We start from the raw sequence: 23,366 nt of genomic DNA, 5'->3' as shown, positions 1-23,366 counted from the left end.
GTGTTCACTGTGGGAGAATGTGGCTGCTCCCCATGCTGCTTTTGAGTCTGAATGAAAGAGTCGCACAATCTCACAAGAAGTCCCTGAAGCAGTTTCATCTCTTGAAATGTGATTTCAAAGTTACTCTTCCCAATTTGCTTGTTCTGCAGAGTAGCTTCTTTATCAGTAACGTAAAGATTCCCCAGAATGTACATGCCTGCTTTAATAGTGCAGATGTCCAGAGCACAGGCACAAACTGAGAAGCTTCATCTGGGCAAATCAAGAGATGAAGTAGCCTGTGCTGTACGTTCTGAAGAGAGAGATATCAAAGTACTTTGTAAAAGTAATAATCTGAGTATTCAGCTGCAGCAATACAGATTAGCTGTTGCTGTGGCAACTTGTATACATTCCTCATACAGTCACAGAATCACAGAATGGTTTGGGTTGGAAGGGACCTTAAAGCTTCATCCAGTTCCAGCTGTGTGCTGCGGGCAGGGACACCTTAGAGTAGACCAGGTTGCTCAAAGGCCTTCAGTTAAAACAATGAATTACAAAATAGAAGTACTACATCTTAGAGGTAAGCCCCAATTAGTTGTTAAAACTAATGTATATATTCATACATATACATGTCTGCAAGCATTCTGTTTAATCAAATAACAAAATACGAGCTATTTCTACCAGAGAGAAAAGTTTCTCTGGTATCATTGTGAGAGGCAAGTTTGGAGAATTTGATTACAGCAACGTGAAAGGAGCTTTCTTCAGTGTGCTTGTAAATACTTTCAGTGAAGGTGAGGTGGATACTTGCGTGTTCTTACCATGTAATGAAGCAGTGAAAAGAGATTGGGAGAGGATGGAAAAAACACAGCTTTCCGTGTTTCTGATGGTTACAAGAAACCAGTCTGGCGAGATGCCATCTAGCAAGTTAAGGGTGTAATACTTACCTAACCTAAGAGGGTGGCCCATAAGGCTCTTTGTCGAAAACCTGATGATTTCTTCAGTGCTCATTCATGATCTACCTCTTTCCCATACTGAAGAGCAAGATTCTGAGATTGGTTGTAGAATGTCTATCCTTGGAGATTCAGCTGGCCAGTGATGGTTGAAATGATGTAGTGTTTGCTGTGGTTACACTGTTGTCCCAAGGCTGGAGGTGACTCTTGCAGAGATTCCTCCAAGCCAACATTTCTGGATTGCATAGGAATTCTATAAAAATAGCCACTACTCTCTGCACCTTTGACTTGCTGCTTGTGTAATGTTGAAGGGAGAGAGAAATGCACAGTTCAGCTGGGTTATAAAGAAAATTATTAAATTATTAAAGTTTTAATATTAAAAATGTTAATGGTTCTGCATTTGTGTATTTTTTTCCTGTTTATTTAAATTTGGTTTCTTGGCAAGGAAGTGCTTCTTCAGTAGAGAGGAAAAATGAGAAACCTTTCTCATGCATTCCCCACCCACTTTTCTCCAAAGGCTCATAAAGTGAGAAATGCATGTCCTTAAACTGCGTGTTTGGGGTTTATTGCTTTTCCTTTTTTGGTAGAAAAGGTTACATTATTTAAGTTATTAAGTTATTATTCATGGATAAACATTTACCATTTCAAGATGCCAGAGCCTAAGTTTCTTACCTACATTTTCACTTTCTTCCCAGAAATATTCCCAGATACTACGTGATCCTTCAGTGCATTCTAAGGGACTTTTGAATAAACCTTTTCCTAAATTAGTGAAGGAAAATGAGAAAATTCCCAGGGAAATCCCTTGCTAGATAGCACAGCTGTCAGGGCATTTCAAGCTGGAGTAATTTTCATTAGCTTCCATCAGCATTTTTGTTCAAAACTCAAACAAAATGTTTGCTGAAGGCAAATACAATTATTTTAGGGCATATCTCAAACTTTGATGGTTTACCAAATTTTATTTTTACTGTTTTACTGTTCAAACTGTAATGTCTCTACTTGTATCAACAATGAAGTTGTTAAATAAAAACTTAAAAGAAGCGCATGAAATGATGCACAGTAGTGTGAAAACCTCTGGGGACATTCTGAAAGGAAAGTGAAATAGAAATGACTGTCCTTTCAAGTACTGAAAATATGCAGAGATGTTTGTCTTCATCGCTAGCTGAAAACGTGGCATATCACTGTGTAAGTTTGATTTGAGTCCTAATTAAATATTTAAAAGATTCTGGCTTTCTGTTGCCCTTTTGAGAAGATGCAATATTCCAGGTACAACATCTTCCAGCTTTATATTGCTATAAAAATTGTTCTAAATTGTTAAGATTTGTTGACAAAGTGTAGTGAACTTGATGTCAGGTTGAGCAAAGGATTTCTTCTGAGTACTCTCTGAAGAGAGATATTTTAGCTGGAATATAATAGATTTCACTTATCTTGGTGATATTGAGCATTGATTATTTTACACCGAAGAAATCAGTTAAAAGACAATGTTATTTGCTTAAAGTTTTGTGCCTTTTTCTCTGCAAAATCCACTTTATTTTTTCACATGATCAATAAATATGTGATCATTTCCAAATTATTTAGCATTCAAAAAATTTGTTTTAACGTGAATGAATTATGCTATTGTAGTACTTGAATTCTAGAAAACTTGTAGGATCTGGTTCTGATCTTCTATTGCTAGGTGTAACTCTTTGTTTTTAATGAGCAACTTACATGTCATCGAAATGAAATCAGGGCTGGAGTCTACTGGCTTTGGTCCGACAGCAGGACTGTCTGCTCAGGGCTCTTTCTGTTGTAGGAGGGCTGTTGCAATTCTTATCACTGGAAAAACACTTGCATATAAACCCTCATAAGCTGTTCCATTATCTGCTCCTACAAGGGGTAGAGGGGCATTTTTTGGAAGAGGAAGGCGGCACTGGGGGAGCATGTTGGGGAGATACTATTTCTCCTTGATTCCCATGTGCACTTCTTAATTTCTGCCTGATTTATTTTCACAGCAACTGGCAAAGGGAACATGTCAGCTGCTGTTATTGTTGAGAATTAAAATTGAATGCCTGTGATAAAAACTGAAAGGACAGTCCCCTGATATATTTTCCCTTCCCAAGTCTCTTATGGCAATACATAGTAAATGTTTACAGAAGTAGCACAAGGACCATTTCAAGCAATTGAAGAGAAAATTCAGTAGAAGCCCTGCTGGATTTACCAAGCCTAGGCAAGCTTTGTATTTTATTTTTCTAATGGTATTTTTTTAACCAAGCTTTGTTCATTACCACTTGTGCATGGAAATCAGAGATTCACAATGAGATCATAACTCATTCTCTGCGTATAAACGTTACAAGTACAAACAGCATGGAGAGAGCGTTATTAAGAATGCAAAAGCAAGCAGAAAGAAGGGGGTGTTAACGTTAAGGCTGGCATTGCAACCTAAATTCAGCTTCTCTTATGCTATGCATTATGATGAAGTCTGTAACTATAAGAACACATTTTTCCAGAAGACTCCTTTGTTAACTCAGTACACAAGACAGTGCCCAGTTAATGACCAGCTATTCACAATGTTGTTTTATCCTCAGTGTTTGACATGTGCCCCTAAGCTTTATTTTCAGACCCTGCTCAGAAGTCAGAATTATTAATTTCCTCATAGGCTTTTCTGTGCTGCTCATCACTACTGTATCCAAGTGCTTTACAGGTTTTAAATTAATCTCCACAAAACCCCAGCGAGGGATGCGGTATTATCTCTGTTTTACAGATGGGGAATTGACAAAGATTAAGGTCAGAAAAATTTCACCAAATTTGGATGCACATTTTAAGACATAAGGTTGGTTTCTTAGAGCCCTTCAGATCCCTATTCTGTGTACTGAGTTCAGAAAACTGCACTCTCTACTTCAGCTTCAGATGTGTTTTGCTTGTGTCTGTGTATCTTCCCCAGTATCTCGAGTGTGTAAACTTTCCATGGCAGTATGGATCATTAAGGATACTTTGTGTAGTATCACACAGGAACCCTGAGCTTTCACTGGAAGAGGCAAAACTTCAGTGAATCACCTGCAGATGAGATAGTGGCGCCTGTTGAAAACTCTAATATATGATTTTATTACTAAAGACTGTTTCTTAGTGCTTGTATGTAAATTGGGGTTACAGAAACCATCTGAATTCAACCTTTGTCAATATGATTGTTTGATTTTGGGGATGGAGAAAGATTAATTGGGAATATTGAAATTTGTGATCCAGTTAATTTGGGGAATGGATATTAGCTGAGAAACCATATTGCCTGAAAGATACTATTATTTTTTCTGTAATAAATATTGAGGATCTTTCCAAATGCACTTTCGTTTATTTTCATAATATATTCAGATTTGTTTCCTCTGTGAAGACATTCTGAGTACCTGAAGATTCATGAGCAAGTCTAGCAAAATCTGTTCCTCTGTTTAGGAAAACTTTAATTGGTGATTTTTATGTGTTATGTCCATGTTTTGTGTAGTAATTACATTTTCGTGTGCCTAATTTTACTTGTATTTTTTCCATTGGCAGTTTATTTTGTGCTAGTTCTTCTTTCAGTCTTGTTGGCTGCTAAAATATTAGCATATATAATTCAAGATGACACTGAAAGTCTTCATAGTTCTTTAAAATCAGCAGTATGGATGTGAACCAAGGCTAAATATAGTGATTTGTGAGTCTGTTAATTTCAGAGAATTTTAATTTTGTGAGATGGACTGAGGAAGAAAGATTTTACTGTATCCTTTTCAGGCAGTTCATGCTCTCCTAAATCTCTGTGCTGTTTTCCTATCCATAAGATGGATATTTCTATGTATTTTTCCAAAGTTCTTTGAAATCTTTAGCTGATAGTGATTAGAGAAGTGAAATGCTTGTGTTCAGTGTGGCTCTGCATATGTGAACAGTGGCCATGTATGGTGGAATTGCTTAGCTAGTTACAGAAACAGTTTCTTTAAACACCTTTTTAGTGTTAGCCTATGTTTAGCTTGTCCCCTGGTTTCAGCTGGGATAGAGTTAATTTTCTTCCTTGTAGCTGGTACAGTGCTGTGTTTTGGCTTTAGTGTGAGACCAATGCTGATAACACACCAGTGTTTTAGTTGCTCAATATCACTTACTCTGATCAAGGACTTTTCAGTCTCTTGTGCTCGGCTAGTGAGAAGGGGCAGAAGAAGCTGGGACGGAGCAGAGACAGGACATATGTGCCAAACTAGCCAAAGGGGTATTCCATACCACAGCATGTCATGCTCCGTGTATAGTAACTGGGGGAGTTGGCCAGGAGCCACTGACAGCTGCTTGGGTAAGGCTGGGAATCAGGAGGTGGTGAGCAATTGTATTGTGCATCACTGGCATTTCTTGGGTTTTACTCTTCTCTTGCTTTTATTCTTCTTATCATATTTAACTTCTTTATTTCAGTTATTGACCTGGTCTTTACCCGTGGGTTTTAGCTTATTCTGACACTTTTCTCTATCCTACTGGGCGGAGGGGGGACGGGACGGGGGAAGTGAGTGAGTGAGGGACTGTGTGGTACTTCGGTGCCAATTGGGGTTAAACCATGGGAGCTTGTTATTAGACTGCATTCTTGATACTGTGCCAAGCACAGAGCCTTTGTGAAACTGCAAGGATACTCTACGTATCCATGACAAGTGCAAGGTCCTGCACCTGGGTCAGAGCAATCCCAGGCACAGCTACAGGTTGGGCAGAGATTCAGAGCGGCCCTGCAGAGGACTTGGGGATGTTGGTCGATGAGAAAATGAACATGAGCCAGCTTCAGTGTGTGCTCGCAGCCCGGAAAGCAACCGTATCCTGGGCTGCATCAAAAAGGAGCGTGACCAGCAGGGGGAAGGAGGTGATCCTGCCCCTCTGCTCTGCTCTTGTGAGACCTCACCTGGAGCATTGTGTGCAGTTCTGGTGTCCTCAACATAAAAAGGACATGGAACTGCTGGAACAAGTCCAGAGGAGGCCACAAGCATGATCAGGGGACTGGAGCACCTCCCGTATGAAGACAGGCTGAGGAAGTTGGGGCTGTTCAGCCTGGAGAAGAGAAGGCTGTGTGGAGACCTCATAGCAGCCTTCCAGTATCTGAAGGGGGCCTATAGGGATGCTGGGGAGGGACTCTTCATCAGGGACTGCAGTGAGAGGACAAGGGGTAACGGGTTAAAACTTAAAAAGGGGAAGTTGAGATTGGATCTAAGGAGGAAATTCTTTCCTGTGAGGGTGGTGAGGCACTGGAATGGGTTGCCCAGGGAGGTTGTGCGTGTTCCATCTCTGGCAGTGTTCAAGGCCAGGTTGGATGAAGCCTTGGGTGGGATGGTTTAGTGTGAGGTGTCCCTGCCCATGGCAGGGGGGTTGGAACTGGGTGATCTTGAGGTCCTTTCCAGCCCTAATGTGTATGTGTACATGTGTACACATGTGTAGAAAGTTGGGATGTTTTGTGTATGTGTAGAAAGTTGGGATGTTTTGTCCTGGCTATGAGTGCACTTGTGTGAGCCAATACGCCTCTTATAACAAGAAGAGGAAATGAATTTTTCAGTTGTTTCAGTCAGTGCCTCTTTTGTTTACAGTTCTGTTTCCAGGCTGCTTAGTACCAGCTATTCCCAGACCTTTGTGTGGCATTACTTGCAGAACAACTGCTTGCTATTGAGTTAAAAATGGGAGTTAGTGAGAAAATTGCTTGACTGAGTGTAATTACCTACTAGGTAGCTTCTGTAGTACATATCTATCATGCAAATGACCTTTTAAATAAAGGCAAATTATATCCAGCGTTTAAGAGGTGCAGTGATAGTTTGAAGTCTCATGAGAAATAACCAATATGTACCCACCTTCTGTAAAATATTTGATACTGGTACTCAGGCAGTCAGGGCTGTAAGCAGAGGGCTGTGGAACTGATCTGTAGGAGTTAGCTGCCCAGTGAAACTCAGTGCAGTCTCAAGAATTCACAGTTAAGTCAGAGCTTCAGCTTTGCCAAATGCCAGCCAAATTCTTGAATTTAGCGGGATCTCCAATTGAGTTCTCTGCCAGTTTACCAGACTTCCATCCTGCAGATTGTAGATTAAGATTTAATCATGTCTATAGATTTCTAATTACTCATGAATATCTTATTAGAAAGCCTTGCTGGCAAGGAACTCCAGAGCACTTTTAGTAGATTATGCAGAAATTCGTTCCAGAATTAGTTGCAGAACAGTCATCTGGCACCCAATTCTTGTTTAAAACGTTGTCAGGTTTCCTGACAAATGGGAACATGATACTGTCTCAGTTATTCCAGTTCACTGTGTGACCATAAATGGTTGGGGGTCTTTTTTAATCTTGAGAAGTTAAAAGCAGTGACACTAATCCATTTTGTTGTTGATGGCTGAAGTGATGCGGAGTTGGAAAGGAAGCCAGAAATACGGCAAAATCATACACAATTATTTGCTTGTTTTATGGCTTGATAATGTGACTCATCCAATCCAGAATGGTGTGATTAGGTCAAAATATAATGATCTAGACTACTGTATAAAAGGGAAAAAAATCAGGCACGTTAGGGTAGTTACAGAGTAAATGCATATTTTCCAGGATATTTGGCAACCACGAAGTAAAAAGCAAGCTGGAGAATGATGTGGATGTACAGTTAAATGTTATAATTAATACATGCTACAGTATACTTATAAGACCATTAAAATAACACACTTGTAGAAATTATGTGCACTTAATTTTCTGGTGTTTAAAAAAACATTTTAAGTAGTCTTTAATCTTTCATGCAAGATGCAGGCAGCATATTGAAAATGCAGGTTTAGGCTCTTTACCACAATATCTTCTCCTTTGTTTTTGACTTCTCTGTATTTCTGCTGCAAATATTACAGTGAGGAAAATATCTTATTACACCTATAGGTTTGAAATTTGACTTTAAGAATATTAACAAGATCATCTTTGACTTCTCTTGCTTGTGTAAATTAATCAAAGGAGAAAATGCTGGAGTTAAGTCCTGATTCTGAAAGTAACCTACTAAAGCTAGAAAATTATATGATACATTTTAGCAGCTAATTTTCTGAGAGCTTATGTCTACAGTGGAAAAAGATTCATGAAGGAAGCAATTTGAGCTGAACGTCTTTAAATATTAAATGTGCTTGGGAGATGTCTGCAACAATGATGGCTATTTCATCAGGGAGCATAGTAGTCATGGCCCTACTCTAGATATGGCTTACTGCAGCATTATGGTGTTGCACCAAAACTGTTATCCTCTATTATTCCAGTTTGAGAGTCTGTTTCGCTGCTCTTACGTCAGGACACTGACAACACTATAGCCTATTCTCCAGAGTCCATAAATCTGAAAACGGGGAGACGGATTCACGCAGCTCTCTTGATGCATCAGTGTTTTCTAGAAAATACAAAAACCAAATTCTCCCTAATGTGATGGTGCCATGGCCATGTTCCAAAGGCGAGTTTAGGCTGAAATCAGATGAACACCACGTTGGCCCTTTTTTCATAAGCAACTCTCATCTATGTGTTGAAGTCTGCCTCCAGTAAAGGCTCTGACAAACCTGATGTCCGCTTTAGACAAGAAAATTTGGCTCTTTTGCTTGGGAAGAAGAGAGAGAATAGTCAGGTCTTGTTGCTAAAATCTAAACCCAAACCTGTTAGTGTTAGTATCTTACTGGAATAAATCTAATGCGCATGTGTATTAGATAATAGGAACTGCAAGCCACTTTTTCTCAGCAGAAAGTGTCTTATGAAAAGGCATCATATTCAGTAATTAGATGTATTTTTTATATAACCCTGGTAGAATTTATTTTCTTCTACCAGAAGACATTTGGTAACATCTCATGAAAAACAATCATATAAAACTGGCCTATTTTTCCTAAATTTAGGCAAAATGATAATGTTCAGAATGATCTGACCAGCCACAGGAAACTGTAAGTAGGTTCCTATCACGCTTCAGTGCTGGTTTGACAGTGAGAAAGAGTTTGTTTCCTTTTCCAAAACTTGCTTATTCTCTCAGTTGACTTGCAGCCTTGTTATCATTCAACTTTACCTTGTTGACTGAGGACCTCATGGTGCACTGTACAAAAATCCAGAAGGCTGTGAGCCCTGCCACAGATGTCTTTGACAAGAACAGGGAAGCTGCCAGACAGCAGGAATATTATTTGCCATTTTCTAACATATGGTCAAGTGTACAGAGAGCATTTGTGGAAAATCGGAAAATATGTCCAGAGGGGGAAAGTTAAACCCTTGAAAAGTATACAGCCTCTTTTTCTCAGGTTCCTTTACTCATAATCACCTTTCTTCAAATAGTTCACTCAAGTGTGCAGTCTGTATTTTTGGGGAAGATTTGCAAAGCATTTTGTTCATTTACAGCTATTTTCTCTGTTCTCTTTCCCCAATTGTTTTGGTGCGGTTTGCAGTACCACTGGTTTAAATGAACCAAAAATAGCACGAGGAAGTCATGCATGCTTGCATTATAGAAAAAAACCCTAACAAATTTCAACATTAGAGCAACACTTCGTCATTTAATTGTGTAGTATACAATCAAAGATGTACGTATACAGTGGGGGTTGTATAATTAGACCTCACAGTTTGAAGAGTCCATTTTGGGGCAGTTGCCTTGACCTGTTTATCCCGATTGGAGCATCTTTTCCCTCCTGGTTCCCAACGTGTTGCTTGACAGCAGCCGGCGGCCACCTCTGAGCTGGCAACCCATCACACATAGCCTCAATTAACCACAGCACTGCTGTAACTTTCCTGGCTTGGGTACTCTAAGGACAATACAAGAGGGCTCTCCTTGGATTGGAACAAAAAGAGGTATGGGAAAGATGGGGATGTAAATCCTTCAAAACTGGACTTCATTAATTCCAGTGCCCATTGAACAACTTGGTTTAAATAGCTTTATTTTGAAGAGTGTGTATGTATACAAGGTGGTACAATGAAACCTACTGGGATGTCTTAAAGATTCCAGCAGCTAGTATTAGAAATAAATGCACTGTACATAAATGTGAAGAACCCACTATCTAGTAGTATTAGCTGTATAAATGGAAATCTGACAGTAAATTTTCATTAAATGACTCTTTTCATCTATATGCCTGAGGAGCTGTTAGGTAAAGTACAGTGTCTGCATTTTCCTCTGTTTGTGTTACATTTATTAATTCAGCAAGATAAAATGCTTGTGGAGACACTTCGGTATCACAGGAATTGCTCCAAATATAACAAATATAGTATTGCAGGGGCAAAAACCATGGTTTAATATTAATATATTGCGTTCAGAATGAAATTAAGTATGATGACACTAATCCCGGATTCCTTCTTACCTTATTTTTCTTTATGTGGTCAGGAGTCACTATACGTGTGCCTCAATCTTTCTGTTGATAATTTGCTATTTAGTAAGGCTGGGTTTACTTTAACTCTGCAGCCCTTTAACTAAAACAGTTTCATCTGAAGATGCAGCTTTTTGCATCCTTCACTTTGTGCTAAGTATCAAAGATTTTAAAAGACAAAAGAATGAAATAGAGAAAATCAGTCTTTAAAAGTGTGTAGAGAATCAATAGGGGTTTTTGAAGTGACATAAGTGGTGTCTCAGTGACATAAGTTAAATTCTGGATTGTGTCTGGAAAGTCACGATGCAACATCATCTGCTCATCACACACTTATTTTTGTCTGGACTTGTGCTGGCCCTGAGTTGTGCAGACCATCCATTTGCCATAGCATCCCCTGTGCTTGCTCTCTCTCTGGTCATTCTTTGGTTTATACCATAACAGGATTTTTGGAAGACTCATTTCGCTCTTCTCCTCATAGACTTTTTCATTTTTTTCACTTAGCTCCCTGCAGCCTTTCTTCTGCAACTCTCTTTGCCTCTTCTCTTCTGTCCAATACTACAGATGTCCAAATTGCATTCACTCAAACAGAATAGTAAATGACTTGAGGGAGGGCTTAGTCTTGCTGTGTATTTCTAAAGCCTATATAGTGACTTTATATAGTACTATATAAGTAATAAATAAGAATGTTAAAACATAACAGCTTTTTCTTATCTCCATGTTTCTAAAGTCACCTTTTTCCACTGAAAGGTATAGCAAAAGAACATTCCTAGTTGTTTCATCATGTCAGCTCTCTTAGTTTGTAGCCTCGAAAGAAATGAGCTTGAAGTCAGGTGTTTCAATGTGCAGTGTGCTAGTCTCTGTAGCGACCTTCCTCCTCTGTCTACCAGGGGGAGTTTTCCTTACACTTATATATCTCAGGAAGTGTCACTATTTTTTATTGTTCCTCTAGAACACAATGTAGCCCTAGGTAGCCACACTAGAAAAAGGATTTTCACAGTATGATTTCTGCCATTTACCGCATACTGTGTAGCATTTCCTAAAATTTTATCTTCTCTGCCTTTCACCTTTCTGCTTTAAGAAATGGCATGATTGATGTTAATATTTTTCCCTGATAAAAATGTGTTTTCCTTTGATCTTAGTGTTAGTAATGCATTATTCAGTGTTCCTTCTTAATAAAAGCCATTGGTTGTTCCATTACTCACTTTAGTTATTACAACGCTAAAGGTCTCGTTCATCAGAATGACTTGCAGAGGCAAAACCAAACCCATGATTTCTCCATGCATCAGGATAATAGCTGTGGTGCATGCAAGTTATTAAACAGTGCTAAAATATAATGTGTGTTTGTTTTGGGGTGGGGTTTTTTTTTTCCCCTAGGAGATTAACACCAGGGAAAACTTGTGAGCTTCGTTTATTTTATTGCATATGTATGCTTGTACATGTTTTGTTCTTGAAGCCCAAGTCAGTGAGGAGGTAAGCCTGTTGGTTGTATCCCACTTCATAAAGCGTGTTCCTTGCAGTCGCTGATAAAGTATATGAGAAGTTCTTAGTTATCAGACGTATCTTTGGATTCATGTCATCATCTTGGATGGTGATGGAAGGAGTAATTATGATCTTTGATCATCTCTGCTAATATGAGGACAAGTGGGCACAGAGAGAGTCTAACAGAAGATTATGAAGCTCTAGATCAAGTCTTGGCATTTGGATTCTGTTTGAAAGGTATCTTCTGTGATAACTGTAGTATGTTAAGTTCATGCTTATCTGTTCTGGCATAAAATGGACATAAACGAACTTCAGTATAATGCAAAGCAGGTATTTTATGTCATGTTAGTCGTCAGAAAGTTTTTTGACAGAAATAAAGGGGTTCAGGAGAGAAAAAAATAATACAAATAATAAAATTAATATAGTAAATGGAAACAAGGCCTAGTATATGGAAAAGTTGAGCACAGAGGCAGACAATGAGCTTCTGCTGTCAGAATTGTTTGCTGAGCATGGTTAAGTGCTGTATGAGTCATCCACTGAACACGGTGTACATAGGGACAGCTGAAGAACATAGAGCTCGTTTAGCGCTCTCTTGACACTTCTAAGCCCTCATTTTTCTTGAAGTTTAATGTATTACACAGTTCTCTTGCCTCTACAAACCTTTTCATTTATCCTGCATAACTTTGCACTACTTACCTGAATTAGAGGAAACAAACAAGTTAGCCTAATTTGCATTCCAAAATGCTTGCTACAGAGATGAATTGGACAAGTGCTTCTACATCATTTAAAGATATTTATGCCCTCTACATGTATTAGGGGTGGTATATTGCTTTTGATGTCTAGCTTGATTCTGCATTTGTTGATTAATTTGTCAGTGTTATGGTTGCTTTCAGTGCTGTTGCAGGGCTGTTCACTTCCTTTTCACTGTTTGTATCCTTCTCAGTCCACAAAGATGTGGGGGTCTGGAGGTTTGAATTGTTTCTCTGGGAGGTTGTGGGGTTTGTTTTGTTTTTGGGAGAGGCTGGTTTGGGTTATACGTTATGTGTGACATCAGCACTGTGAGAGCAGAATGGCAAAGTGCTGTCCCAGAGGGGTTGGGAAATGCTGCTGCTGCATTGAGTGAAAGGAAGCAGAGCTGCAAGAGGAAGGAAGGCTATGGAATTGCAAATAGATGACCCTTAGCATCACACTTATGATGGTGCTTGGGTACTATGCAAATGACCACAGTCTATTTTAATTTTAAGATAATCTACCTTGATTGATCGTGCCAAGAAAATGGCAGCGTGTTTAAACAGCAATAGTTTTGATGTTTTCTTCCCTGGTAGATTGAGCAGGGGAAGCCACGTGTAGTGGATTCAATTCCATCATAATCTGTGTATGATGTGATAAATGGGTCTTTGTCAACCCCACCAGCACTGGTTGCATGCATCACATTTGTTGCTTTCTGTTTGGTAGCTTCTTGGGTGGTGAAAATGGAAAATAATCTACACAAGCTTTTCCCTTCAACCCCATGGAGAACATTAAATACCATCCCCATGGTGAGAATCCAGGCAACAACTGTCAAAGATACTTGAGCACCTTTTCTAGTTTTGTAATTCTCCATGGCTTTTTCAGGACAGAAATAGCAGTAGAATGTGATATTTTGGCTCACTGAAGGGAGAGGGGTTTTTAATTAGAGGCCATTTTCTGAAACTGGAAGAACTAAAAATATGTACTTAAATGTTGCACAGGGGTGGAAGTAGAGGATGCTGAGAGATAAAGCTGTGATAGGGACAAAAGCTACTAGAAAAAAATTGAGTGATTTTTGAATCGAAGTAGTCTACTTGCTACGTTAGCCTTTAATGCTATATTCCCACCTCTGACTGCAGGAACACAGTTTGAGGGATATTAGTTAGGAAGATGAAGCAGATGAAATAGGCAATGTAATGTATACATGCAATGTGAAGAAGAGTAAATACACTTTTCATCTCAATAGACAGAACTGTATTAAACTGGGCTGGAATTTTATTGCAAGTGGATTTCTTTTGTTTTCTAACATTACTGTCTAATTGTCCTCCTTATTACTGGGTATTAAAAGATCACTATCATTACAGAAACATCTTTCACCAAGTATGTTTAGGTTGTGTTTTAGCTAGCAATGACCTCCTCTTTATGTGAAAAATGGCAACCCCCAGAGGAACAGACTTACTGAGGTGGTTCCAATCTACTGGGAAGCCTTGTGCACACACTATTTGCATCTCATGACCTGCATGCAATGTGCCTGTACTGTATCGATTTGTGCTTGTTTACAGGCCATTCAAGCAAAAAGCAAGTAGAATTCAGGTGGCTAAAAACTTGCTCTGCTGGTAGCAGTTTCCTGCCTCACTGCACTCTGGAATATTCTGGCCTTGCTGCAATGTGTTGCTGGACAGCCATGGATTTGTCAGTTGTACCTATGTGTTTTTTAACATTTGCATTAGTTCTAAGCATAGATGATCATGGTTTACAGAAAATCACAGACGATCACTGGGCTCAAAACAGCTTAAGTGATATAGAATAGGTCATGAATGATTGTTTAAGAATAAAAATTCCTGCCGTATCTTTTCAGAATTGGAGATAAGTAGGAAGTCTTCAGTATTACATAGTGTGACCGATACAACTGACACATTTGTTTGAAACACGTGATACTGAGAGATACAAATACATTATTCAGATGTGTTATTATATACCAGGCAAATAAGAAAAGGTTTTAGTACCTTCATTAATTCTATGTGTGAGATTTTAAAATGTTCTAATAATACTGGATCAACCCACTTAGGCTGTAACTTGATGCTTCAGACTGTTGCTTAGGGAAGTGTGAGGCCAGTGCTGCTTTACCTTATTGATCCTTTCTGGCATTTTTTAACAAGATGGCAATCAAGTAAGTAAAGATGCACGTGGAAAGCATATTACAAATGCATCATCAGCCTAAATTCTGTGATTCGCAGAATCTGTGTATGGAGCTATTTAGGGTCTTCTGAAAATGTATTTTTAGTAGTTTTTAAAGCATAAAAAATACCCAGCAATATTTGAGATCAATGGTGACCCAAACTCTGTGGCTAATAATGTTGCACGTATTTATTTTGGTGAATGTTGAATGTATTCATACAGGATGTCAACTCAACTGACCAAATCTCTTTTGAAGTGTGAAAAGGATATATGGCATTGTTCTGATAGGGCCCTCAGGTATAGATTTTTTCCCAATACAGCTTAGGGTTAATTTTAATTAAAATATTCCATATAATCTTCTAGATTAAGAACCAAATTTGGGTTTTACTGAACACAGTCGGCTTGCAAGAAAACAACTGCAGCAAAAGACCTTCCATGATTCTTGACAGTCTTTCCTCATCTGAAGCAATTTACAAAACTGAATTTTCTGATTAGTCACTTGGTTCAAGCAAGGTAGTGTTAGTGCAATGCTTTTGATGTGTCCAAAGTATTGTCACATGAGATATCATTACTTCCTTTTTTTTCCCTGCAATGTCTTTGGATATTTCTGATTGAATTAAATACTTAAATACTCTAGGGCTTAAAGACCTAAGATAGACACTGTTAGGGTTGTGTCTTAGCTATTTAAGGAGGATTTTTGTCCTCTTTGGAAGGAGGGAAAACTTCAGTGAATTAAAGTGGAAATGTTTGGCTCTCTTTCTGTAAGAGAAAATGTTGCACACAACTGTTGATAGTCTCCACATTTCAGATGCTCAAACCAGAAAGCATGGATGGAAAATGGCTAAATATGCTTTCTTTAAATTGTCAGTGTATCTTCAGCTGAGGTATTTAGTGGAGAATTTGAGTTGGAAAATGTGGTTTGTTTTGTTAAGTCCTGTGTTGATTTGCCTTGTTGCAAAGGGTGTGTGAGATATTATTTATCCTTCTCCCAGCACACGACCCAAATGTATACAGTGCAGAAGAAATGAAAATGCAAGACAGAAATGATGTTCTCTGCCTAGAATTTTATAGCCCTGCTAAGATGATGAGAAAAGGGTTTTAGAAATCATATTTAAGTTTTCTGCTTTTGAAAGATGACTTTTCCATCGTCCCGACAAACAAGCTACAGTCTTAAGAAGGCATTACCAACCCTTCCCAAACACCCAATGCCTTGGTGAGCCCAGGAGGTAGCTTCTTTCCAGAAGCTGCCTAGACAATTTGGTTGTCTGATTCCTGTTGCTTGGAAAGGCTAAGTCAGTCCCTTCATTATCTTCACTATTGTCTCTTTCAGACAAGAAGATTAACATTTACCATGCTGAGATTCGGGCAGCACGTCATCAAGCCCTCTGTGGTCTTCCTGAAGACTGAGCTGTCCTTTGCTCTGGTGAACCGGAGGCCGGTGGTCCCAGGACGTATCCTTTTGAGCAGTGCCTCGAGGATGGGGTACGTGTGCCCTCTAGGAAGAGCAGGAGGAACTTGGTGTGCTTCGGAGGCCAGGTAGGATGGTGCACAGGGTTATTTGGAAAACAGGCTTTGGAAGGTAACACGCTTGAGTGGTGTTGCAGAACTGCTGAAAATGGTTGCTTGGCAACTGTGACCTTAGAGGTGAATTTCTATTGACCTTTTCACCATGGAAGATGTATAAACAACCAGGTGCCACTAAAGGCATTTTAAAGTGCATCCGAGGTGATACTGTTTAAATTTCATATTACGCTAAATAACACATCCCACTTCCCTTTTAATAATGTCACTTATTTTTAGATGTGGTAACTTCTTTAGGGAGCATTTACAACTTCTAGTTAAATATACACAGTTTGTCAAACAACAGCAGAATCCTGTATGAAGACTCTTAACATTTTTGGGACAGATTGCTTTGATTAATTTAGGTGGAAATGGATTAAATAAACCATCTGTATAGCACACAAATTTCCTGAGATAAAAATGGAGTTCCATGTTGAAAGTAAAGTTCTCAGCTTAGAAAGTGTATGGAAACTTGATTCTGCAAGATGTGTGTCTTTTGAGTGTATTTTGTAGTGCGGCGTATTACATTCTAGTCAAAACCGCTGCTGCGTAACCGGTGCAGGTTTCAGTGGCTGAAGGTGGGATTTTTTAGAAATACTCAAGATGTTCATTTCCATAGAGGTCCAGGGTAAAATGTTAGTAAGAGCTCAGGCAATGTCTGAATGTTTCTGGGGAAAAGAAGAAAGTTGTCTGGAGCTTATTGAAATCTTTCTTTTTCTCTGTAGTTTTGTTTTTCTCATAATTTAATGTAGGTTTTAGAATTTAGTGACCTTTAATATACGCACATTTTTAAACCCATAAATGTGTTTCTTGTGAAATATGGAATCTTCCTTTCCTCCTGTTGTTTCTGCACTTTATAATCATTCAGTATAGAACCCCTGCTTTGAATGGTGTCTGCTTGTGCTACAGGTCAGATCATTTGATTATTAAATACATGGCAAAGATGCATAGACTTCATAGAAATTTTTAAGATGTTACTGTGTACTGTCTAGCCAGTATATTCCAATGAACTGAATGAGCAGCTCTTCTCAACTTCGGTTTCTGAAGAATCTGATGTGAACCAATGCGATTTACAGATTTGTTATCAAAAAAACTACCACAAGCCACTTTCAAAGCTGTCTAGACAGTATCACATCAGTATCAGCTTGGAACTGCCTGAGAAGTATGTAGGCTTATGCATTGTGCAGATCAGAGAGTAAATAAATGTTATCTGTGCTGTGTGGGGAAGTTTTCAAAACAGTGATTTTTTTTTTTTTTTCTTTAATTAATAGTGAACAATTGCATCTTTTGTTAAAAATAAAGAACAGTTGCTTTAGTTGAAAGCTATTTGTTCTCAAGTTTTGTGAGCACTTAGTGAGGACAATTTAAGGAGCCTATAAAACTTAATTATTACAGGCTTCTTTCCTTCTTAAATAATTAAAGATTATGATCTCTAGTTGTATAGTTGTATAGTTATTGCAGACTGTTTGGCAGATACATTTATTTGCTGAGGTTTAGCTTTGTTATCCCATAATGAGTATTGCAGCATATTTTATAGTGTCACAGTGTTTTAATAGCTCATGTGTTGTAATATATTAATGTAGTCTTTGTTTCTCCGTTGAATAAATGTCCAGGTAATAAAAAACCCTTCCCTTTCTCATTACAAGAAGAAAAAATTAGCAAAGATCTTGATGCAAAGGCTAGAATATGGTATTTAAAATAGAGCAATTTGTAGTTGTAAGCCTTTAAAATGTCTGTATAATGCAGCATTCATCTAAAGACCTGGCAGTAACAAGTGTATTTTCTTTCTTTTACTGCAATAATTTTATCTGCTTTGTCTTTGGCACACTTGTGACATTCCTTTTCATTTTGACTTTTTTTTTTCTTTAGTAGAAATAAAATATTAATGTGTGTGAATTAGAGAGACAAGGAAATCAGTTTGAAAGCCAGCTCACTCCAGGTGGTGGCTTTAATTAACTAGTAAGGTTGAAATTCCATCTTGAAACAGAACGTAGGATTGAGGTTGTGAATTTCCTGTAATGGTTTTAAAATAAAGCTATACTCTTGGAAAAAAATCAGTCAAAATGGTCCTGTAGAGTTCAGTGTTTCTGATTTAAGCAATGTCAAACCACGATGATTCAGTAACACGTTAGAAAGCTTTGTTTATTTCCACCTGCCAATCTTCTGAATTCAGCTTGATGCTTCAAAGTCAAGCTGTGCTGAGAGTAATCATGAGTAGCCAATAGCAAGAACATGGTATTCATGGTAAGGAAAGAGTTCCCCTGTTCCTGGAGAGAGCTGCCTCGTTTGCCCCAGCATTAGATTTCTGTCTAAGCAGTGCGCACTAGTTCATGGATGCAGGAACCTGTTCGTAATAGGATCCCTTTGAGGGATTACTACAGATTCTTGAATAGGAAGTAACTGGGATTTTACTGCTGAGTAAGGGATATCTGACATTATGCTGGAATCTCTACTGTGTGAGCTAAAATATGCTTATGTGTTTGGCAGTAGTAGTAAACTCATTCACCTCTTTTGGCACAACCAAATGGAGAAGGAGGGCTATACACTTATACAGGTACCAGTAACGTTTTCAACGTAAAGTAGAGGCCCTGTTGCCTCTAGGTTGTGTTGTCTCACTGCTCTGCAAAGTACTTGTGAAAGAAGCGATTTGTGGCTCCCTTGAACAGCTCTGTAGTTGTTTTAGAGGAAGTGGCTGTTCAACTGCTGGAATAGTGCAGGGATGTGTCTACAGTCAGCAAATACATTGTTTCTGTCACACAAAAGGCACAAAATGAACTGAATCGGCTCTAGCAAACAGCATGAGCTAAGCTTCTACTAAAAGAACTTTAATTATTTCATTCAGATCCTTTTGCTTCCATAGTTAAGAACAGAACTTTGGTGTGTTCTCAAAGAAAACCCATCTGCTCTCTGGCAAGGACTTTTAGCTTTTTAGTATGAGAACAAGTACTTTGTGAATGACCTACCATTTTATTCATGTTTTCCTAGCCATATGCCATAGCTTTGCATGATTTTGCGCATATCTTCAATAAATATTAGCTGGTTTATTATCACTTCCTTTCTCATTGCGTTGTGTGGGGTACTTCTTTCATCTTGTGTTAAACATGAAAAATGAATTTGAACATTAGGAGAATCTATTTGGGGACTAGGACTTTTTATTATGGATAAAATTATTTGTTATGTCCTGTTTTTCTTCAGTAGACTAAGTATTGATCTTTGGATTTGTGCTCAGGATGCTATAAGAACTAGCACTGAAGGAGCACAGCAACATTTGTAAATTGATTGAATGCACTACATATGACAAACATCAGATCTATGGCACTGCTATATTATATAAAGCATTTTTCATCAGTTTATTGAATTGGCTATTAAAAAAACCCAGGTTTTCCAGCTGGGAAGAATGAGCTGAGTGTTATCAGGACCAAGCAATTGTATAGAAATTTCTGATGAACACTTTGGTTCCTTCAGTAAATATACATGTATGTGCGTATACTACATTGGAGTAAACACTTAACAATAGCTTTTTATCTGGGATTGATTACGAAAAGGTTTTTCCACTTAAAGGCAGAAACAAAAAAGACACCATTTAACTGTTATATACTGAAATTTGCTGGATCATTTGGTATTGCCATTTCCATAGAATCTAATGTTTCCCTTCAGGAAGTATTCTGATTGAGGAGATTAGACTATATATAAAACCCCAAAGCATGTAATATTGTCTGGCAACTTCATCACTATATGAAGTTAATAGTTATTATTTGTGGCCGAGACAATGTGCTCTGAGTTACCGCAACTTATTCCTTCTATTAATGAGTAGAGCAAAACATTAGTTGAACCAGATGCTCCTTCAAGGACTTGATAACAGCCTACACTGTAGTGTCGTGTGCTGGGGTGGGATCCAGGGTCAGAAGTGTAAGAACAGCATCTGCTTTGCTGTATGGCTTCTCCATCGTATGCTGTCAGAATTGCTGTATCACTTGAGACTGACACCTTCTGTATTGTCACAAACATTGCCACAATGCTTTTCTTAAAAGATTTGCAGTTAGAAGGAAATAATCCTTTCGATTAGCTTTATTTGTTAATATATTTTAAAAGTATTTTTGTAATTTAGTAGAGTCCTGATAGAATTGCCATTGAATATGCTCTGGAAATAACAGTAGTATTCTCTCACAAGTTTGGTTGAAAACTATGGTGTTTAGCATCTATATGAGATTTTAATTCTTCATAAAGTTAGAGCTGCTGTTTATTATGATTTAGTTAGTTTGTACAGTGCACATTTATCACGTCTGTATTTATGCTACATAATTATAAATGTTATGGGTTTTAGCCTATACAAGTGTTAATATTTGCCATAAAACTAAGATTTAGAAAATAAAATTCAGTTATTGCAGAATGTATAAATTTGCATTTACATATTGCAGTAATGTATGCTGCACTGTTACAACCACACATTATACCTATTGAACCCTGTGGGAAAGTATTCTTTAGTGCCTGTTACAGAAGCTTTGTATGCATTGCTATTATCATTAGTTTGCGACAGCACAGCAGTCATGCACCTTCGAGTTCTTGATCAAAGAACTAAAAATAAGGGGTTTGGGAAATATTTGTAACCTAAATATGTTGCTGGAGATAGCAAGGGAAGTGTGGTGAGACACTGGAATCGGTTGCGCAGGGAGGCTGTGAGTGCTCCATCCCTGGCAGTGTTCAAGGCCAGGTTGGATGAAGCCTTGTGTTGGATGGTTTAGTGTGAGGTGTCCCTGTCCATGGCAGGGGGGTTGGAACTGGATGATCTTGAGGTCCCTTCCAACCCTAACCATTCTATGATTCTGTGATTCTATGTGGAGACAGAAAATGTGGTTTGATACAATAAGGGGTGAACTACTTACGTGAATTTCTCAAAATGTCCAGTAACTCTAATTGAAGAGAGTAGTAGGAAGATCATGAAGTACCTTTTCTGGTGTAGAAAAGACCTCCTGAATGGGAGGACAGGTATAAGTGATGGCTCTTGTGTGGAAATGGGGAAGAAGCGTAGAATATATTTCTTCATCATGAGTGCAGAAGAGATTTAGACTTAATTTGTGTATTGTCAATATTTAGTAAATTCTTTTTGAGATACCAGATGGAACGTGTTGAGCATCAGTGGAAAGGTCTCAAGGTTGTGTTGTTTTTTTTTTCCCTCGGAACCCAAATAAAGCTGTTCCATGACTCTTCCTTATATAAGCAGTTGTGATCTCTCAAGTAGGACTTACTAATGCCATAATGTTTATTTGCACAAATGAGAGTGAGGAAGAACAGTTTTATGCTTAATAATTTTTAGCTAAATGAAGCTATACTGTGCAGGGATGGGGGACTGCACCCTTGGCAGCAGCAAGTCACTTGGAAGCAGAAGCCATCAGCTTCACTGTATTATTAAGCTTCCTTCTGGGACAAAGGTTCTCCTTAGACAGCCCAGACAATGACTGCTCTGCTCTGTGTATGCAAACCACTTGTATTTAGTGATGATAGAGAGGCCGGTTAATTATCTCAGAGTTGAAGTACTTTTGTTTGCAGTCTACAAACAAAGGGATGATGTTTGACTCTCATTAAGAAATGCTGCTTCTGAAGATAATAGATTTAGAGCTCTGTGCACAAGTGCTTGGCTATCACTCGTTTATTTGTGGGGAATGGAGTTCAGCTGTATCCTTTGGACAGATAAATAAACTTTCAACTGTAAATACACTTTTCAACTCTTCAAATCTTGTCTTCCTTGAAAGGTGCTCACTGGTGAAAGTACTTCGCTGTAAGGATTTACCTATTCTGTTTGTAGTGTTGTAGTTGCACTAATATAATGGTGTTGATGAAAATCCCATCCTAAGTGCTTTTTGCCAGTATTTTAAATAGAGAGGAAAAAAAGAAAGTAATAAAATCAAAGTATTTTTGCTGATTTTCAAATGAAGTAAATTGCCAATTAAATTACTCATTTACATGCATTCAGCAGATCAGTGATAAGAATTTTTCTGACTGTAGCACAACCTACATTGGAAGAAGTATTAAAAAAGCTGTCTTAAGGCCACATGCAGGAGAGACAGCTCTTGGGCTGGAGCCTGGTGCGTCTTAGCAAATGCCATGGAGGGATGAGCCTTCATGAGGGCTGAGTCTCTTGTTAGTGATGTGATCAAATGACCTTCAAGCTTACTTGTATGGGGAGTAGTGAGATCTTTGGAAAGTGGGCTTTTGAGCTGTGTATCGTAATAGGTTAGATCTGTGCAGTTTAATTTCTGGGCTACCTTGCTAACACATGCTGAGATCCAGCTAAAAAATTCCAATTCCATTTTTGCCATTGACTTACAGCTATAGTTTTACAGTAACTGACTTAAGTGAGTTTACTTTGAGGTTCCTGCCATTGGGGTGACAAAGGTACCTGGAAAAACGATTTTACCCAGTCATATTTTAGCATAGTTAGAAACCTGTTTACTGAGAAAAGCCTCATCTTAAGGACCTGGAAGAAGTCAAGTTTAAAAGACAGGAGAGCAAATCTATGTACAAGGAAGTAAAATTAAGAGGTAGCAAACTGTTGTATGGGAAATGATGGGGAAACTGAAGTGGAACTGAGAAAAGGTAAAATGAGTGCTTCCTTAGAAGTTTAACATAGTAACTGTCATTCTTGTTTAAAAACCAGCGAAGCCCTGTTTATACATAATGAATATGTTTAGTCCAGCAGTTCTAGTCTCGCAGAGAGCAAACTTGCAATTGGTGTGGTTATTGAACAAACCTTTAATATTATCCTTTGTATCACATCAGTAAACCCCAGACAAACTTAATAGCCATGAATGGCCAATAGATAACAAACAGAAGGTGTTTGCGGCCCTTGCAGTTTTGCCATTACATTACCTGCCTCAACAGCAGACAGCCATGTGCTTCCATTCAGGTACCAATTGCAATTAATGTGGCAACAGAAGGGCAAGAATAATATTTTCCCTCTCAGTACATAACTGGATTTAAATTAACCTTTTTTAATTCTTTTAAGTAATTTCTGGCTAATGAAGATGACAGTTACAAGCCATTCCTGTTACAGTTTGTGCATGTCTAGGACCTTTTGTTCTCAGCACAGCCATCGGGATGTGATACGCAGCACACACACAGTTAACTGAGTCTGGGCAAGGTGTCGCATGGTTTGCTCTTACAGCAGAATATAATTTAAAAAGATGATTGGAATACATGGTTATTCATAATAGATGTGACTGAATTACCATAA

At 38.4% G+C, this 23,366-nt stretch overlaps 1 protein-coding gene and 1 long non-coding RNA gene across 5 annotated transcripts in view; both read left to right on the top strand.

The window, feature by feature from the left end:
- The window catches only part of FHIT (fragile histidine triad diadenosine triphosphatase), a 570,190-nt gene that overhangs the window by 143,934 nt on the left and 402,890 nt on the right, over positions 1-23,366 (top strand). For 3 of the 4 annotated variants that reach the window (XM_065687536.1, XM_065687534.1, XM_065687537.1), the window contains one exon: positions 15,906-16,026. In XM_065687536.1, the coding sequence (XP_065543608.1) occupies positions 15,927-16,026 (100 nt within the window). In that variant the 5' untranslated portion in view covers positions 15,906-15,926. Of the gene's footprint in view, positions 1-2,056; positions 2,109-15,905; positions 16,027-23,366 lie in introns of those variants that run through there. The other variant, XM_065687533.1, reaches the window with a different exon arrangement.
- LOC136018371 (uncharacterized) overlaps positions 16,053-23,366 on the top strand; it is a 60,970-nt gene continuing 53,656 nt past the window's right edge. Inside the window, exon 1 of the long non-coding RNA XR_010614374.1 lies at positions 16,053-16,111. This is a non-coding gene — a long non-coding RNA (uncharacterized LOC136018371). The remainder of the gene's footprint in view (positions 16,112-23,366) is intronic.

The sequence above is a fragment of the Lathamus discolor genome, chromosome 7 (assembly GCF_037157495.1).
Source record: "Lathamus discolor isolate bLatDis1 chromosome 7, bLatDis1.hap1, whole genome shotgun sequence".
NCBI lineage: Eukaryota > Metazoa > Chordata > Aves > Psittaciformes > Psittacidae > Lathamus > Lathamus discolor.
Note: the sequence above shows the minus strand (reverse complement) of the source record. Positions and strands in the feature narration are given on the sequence as shown.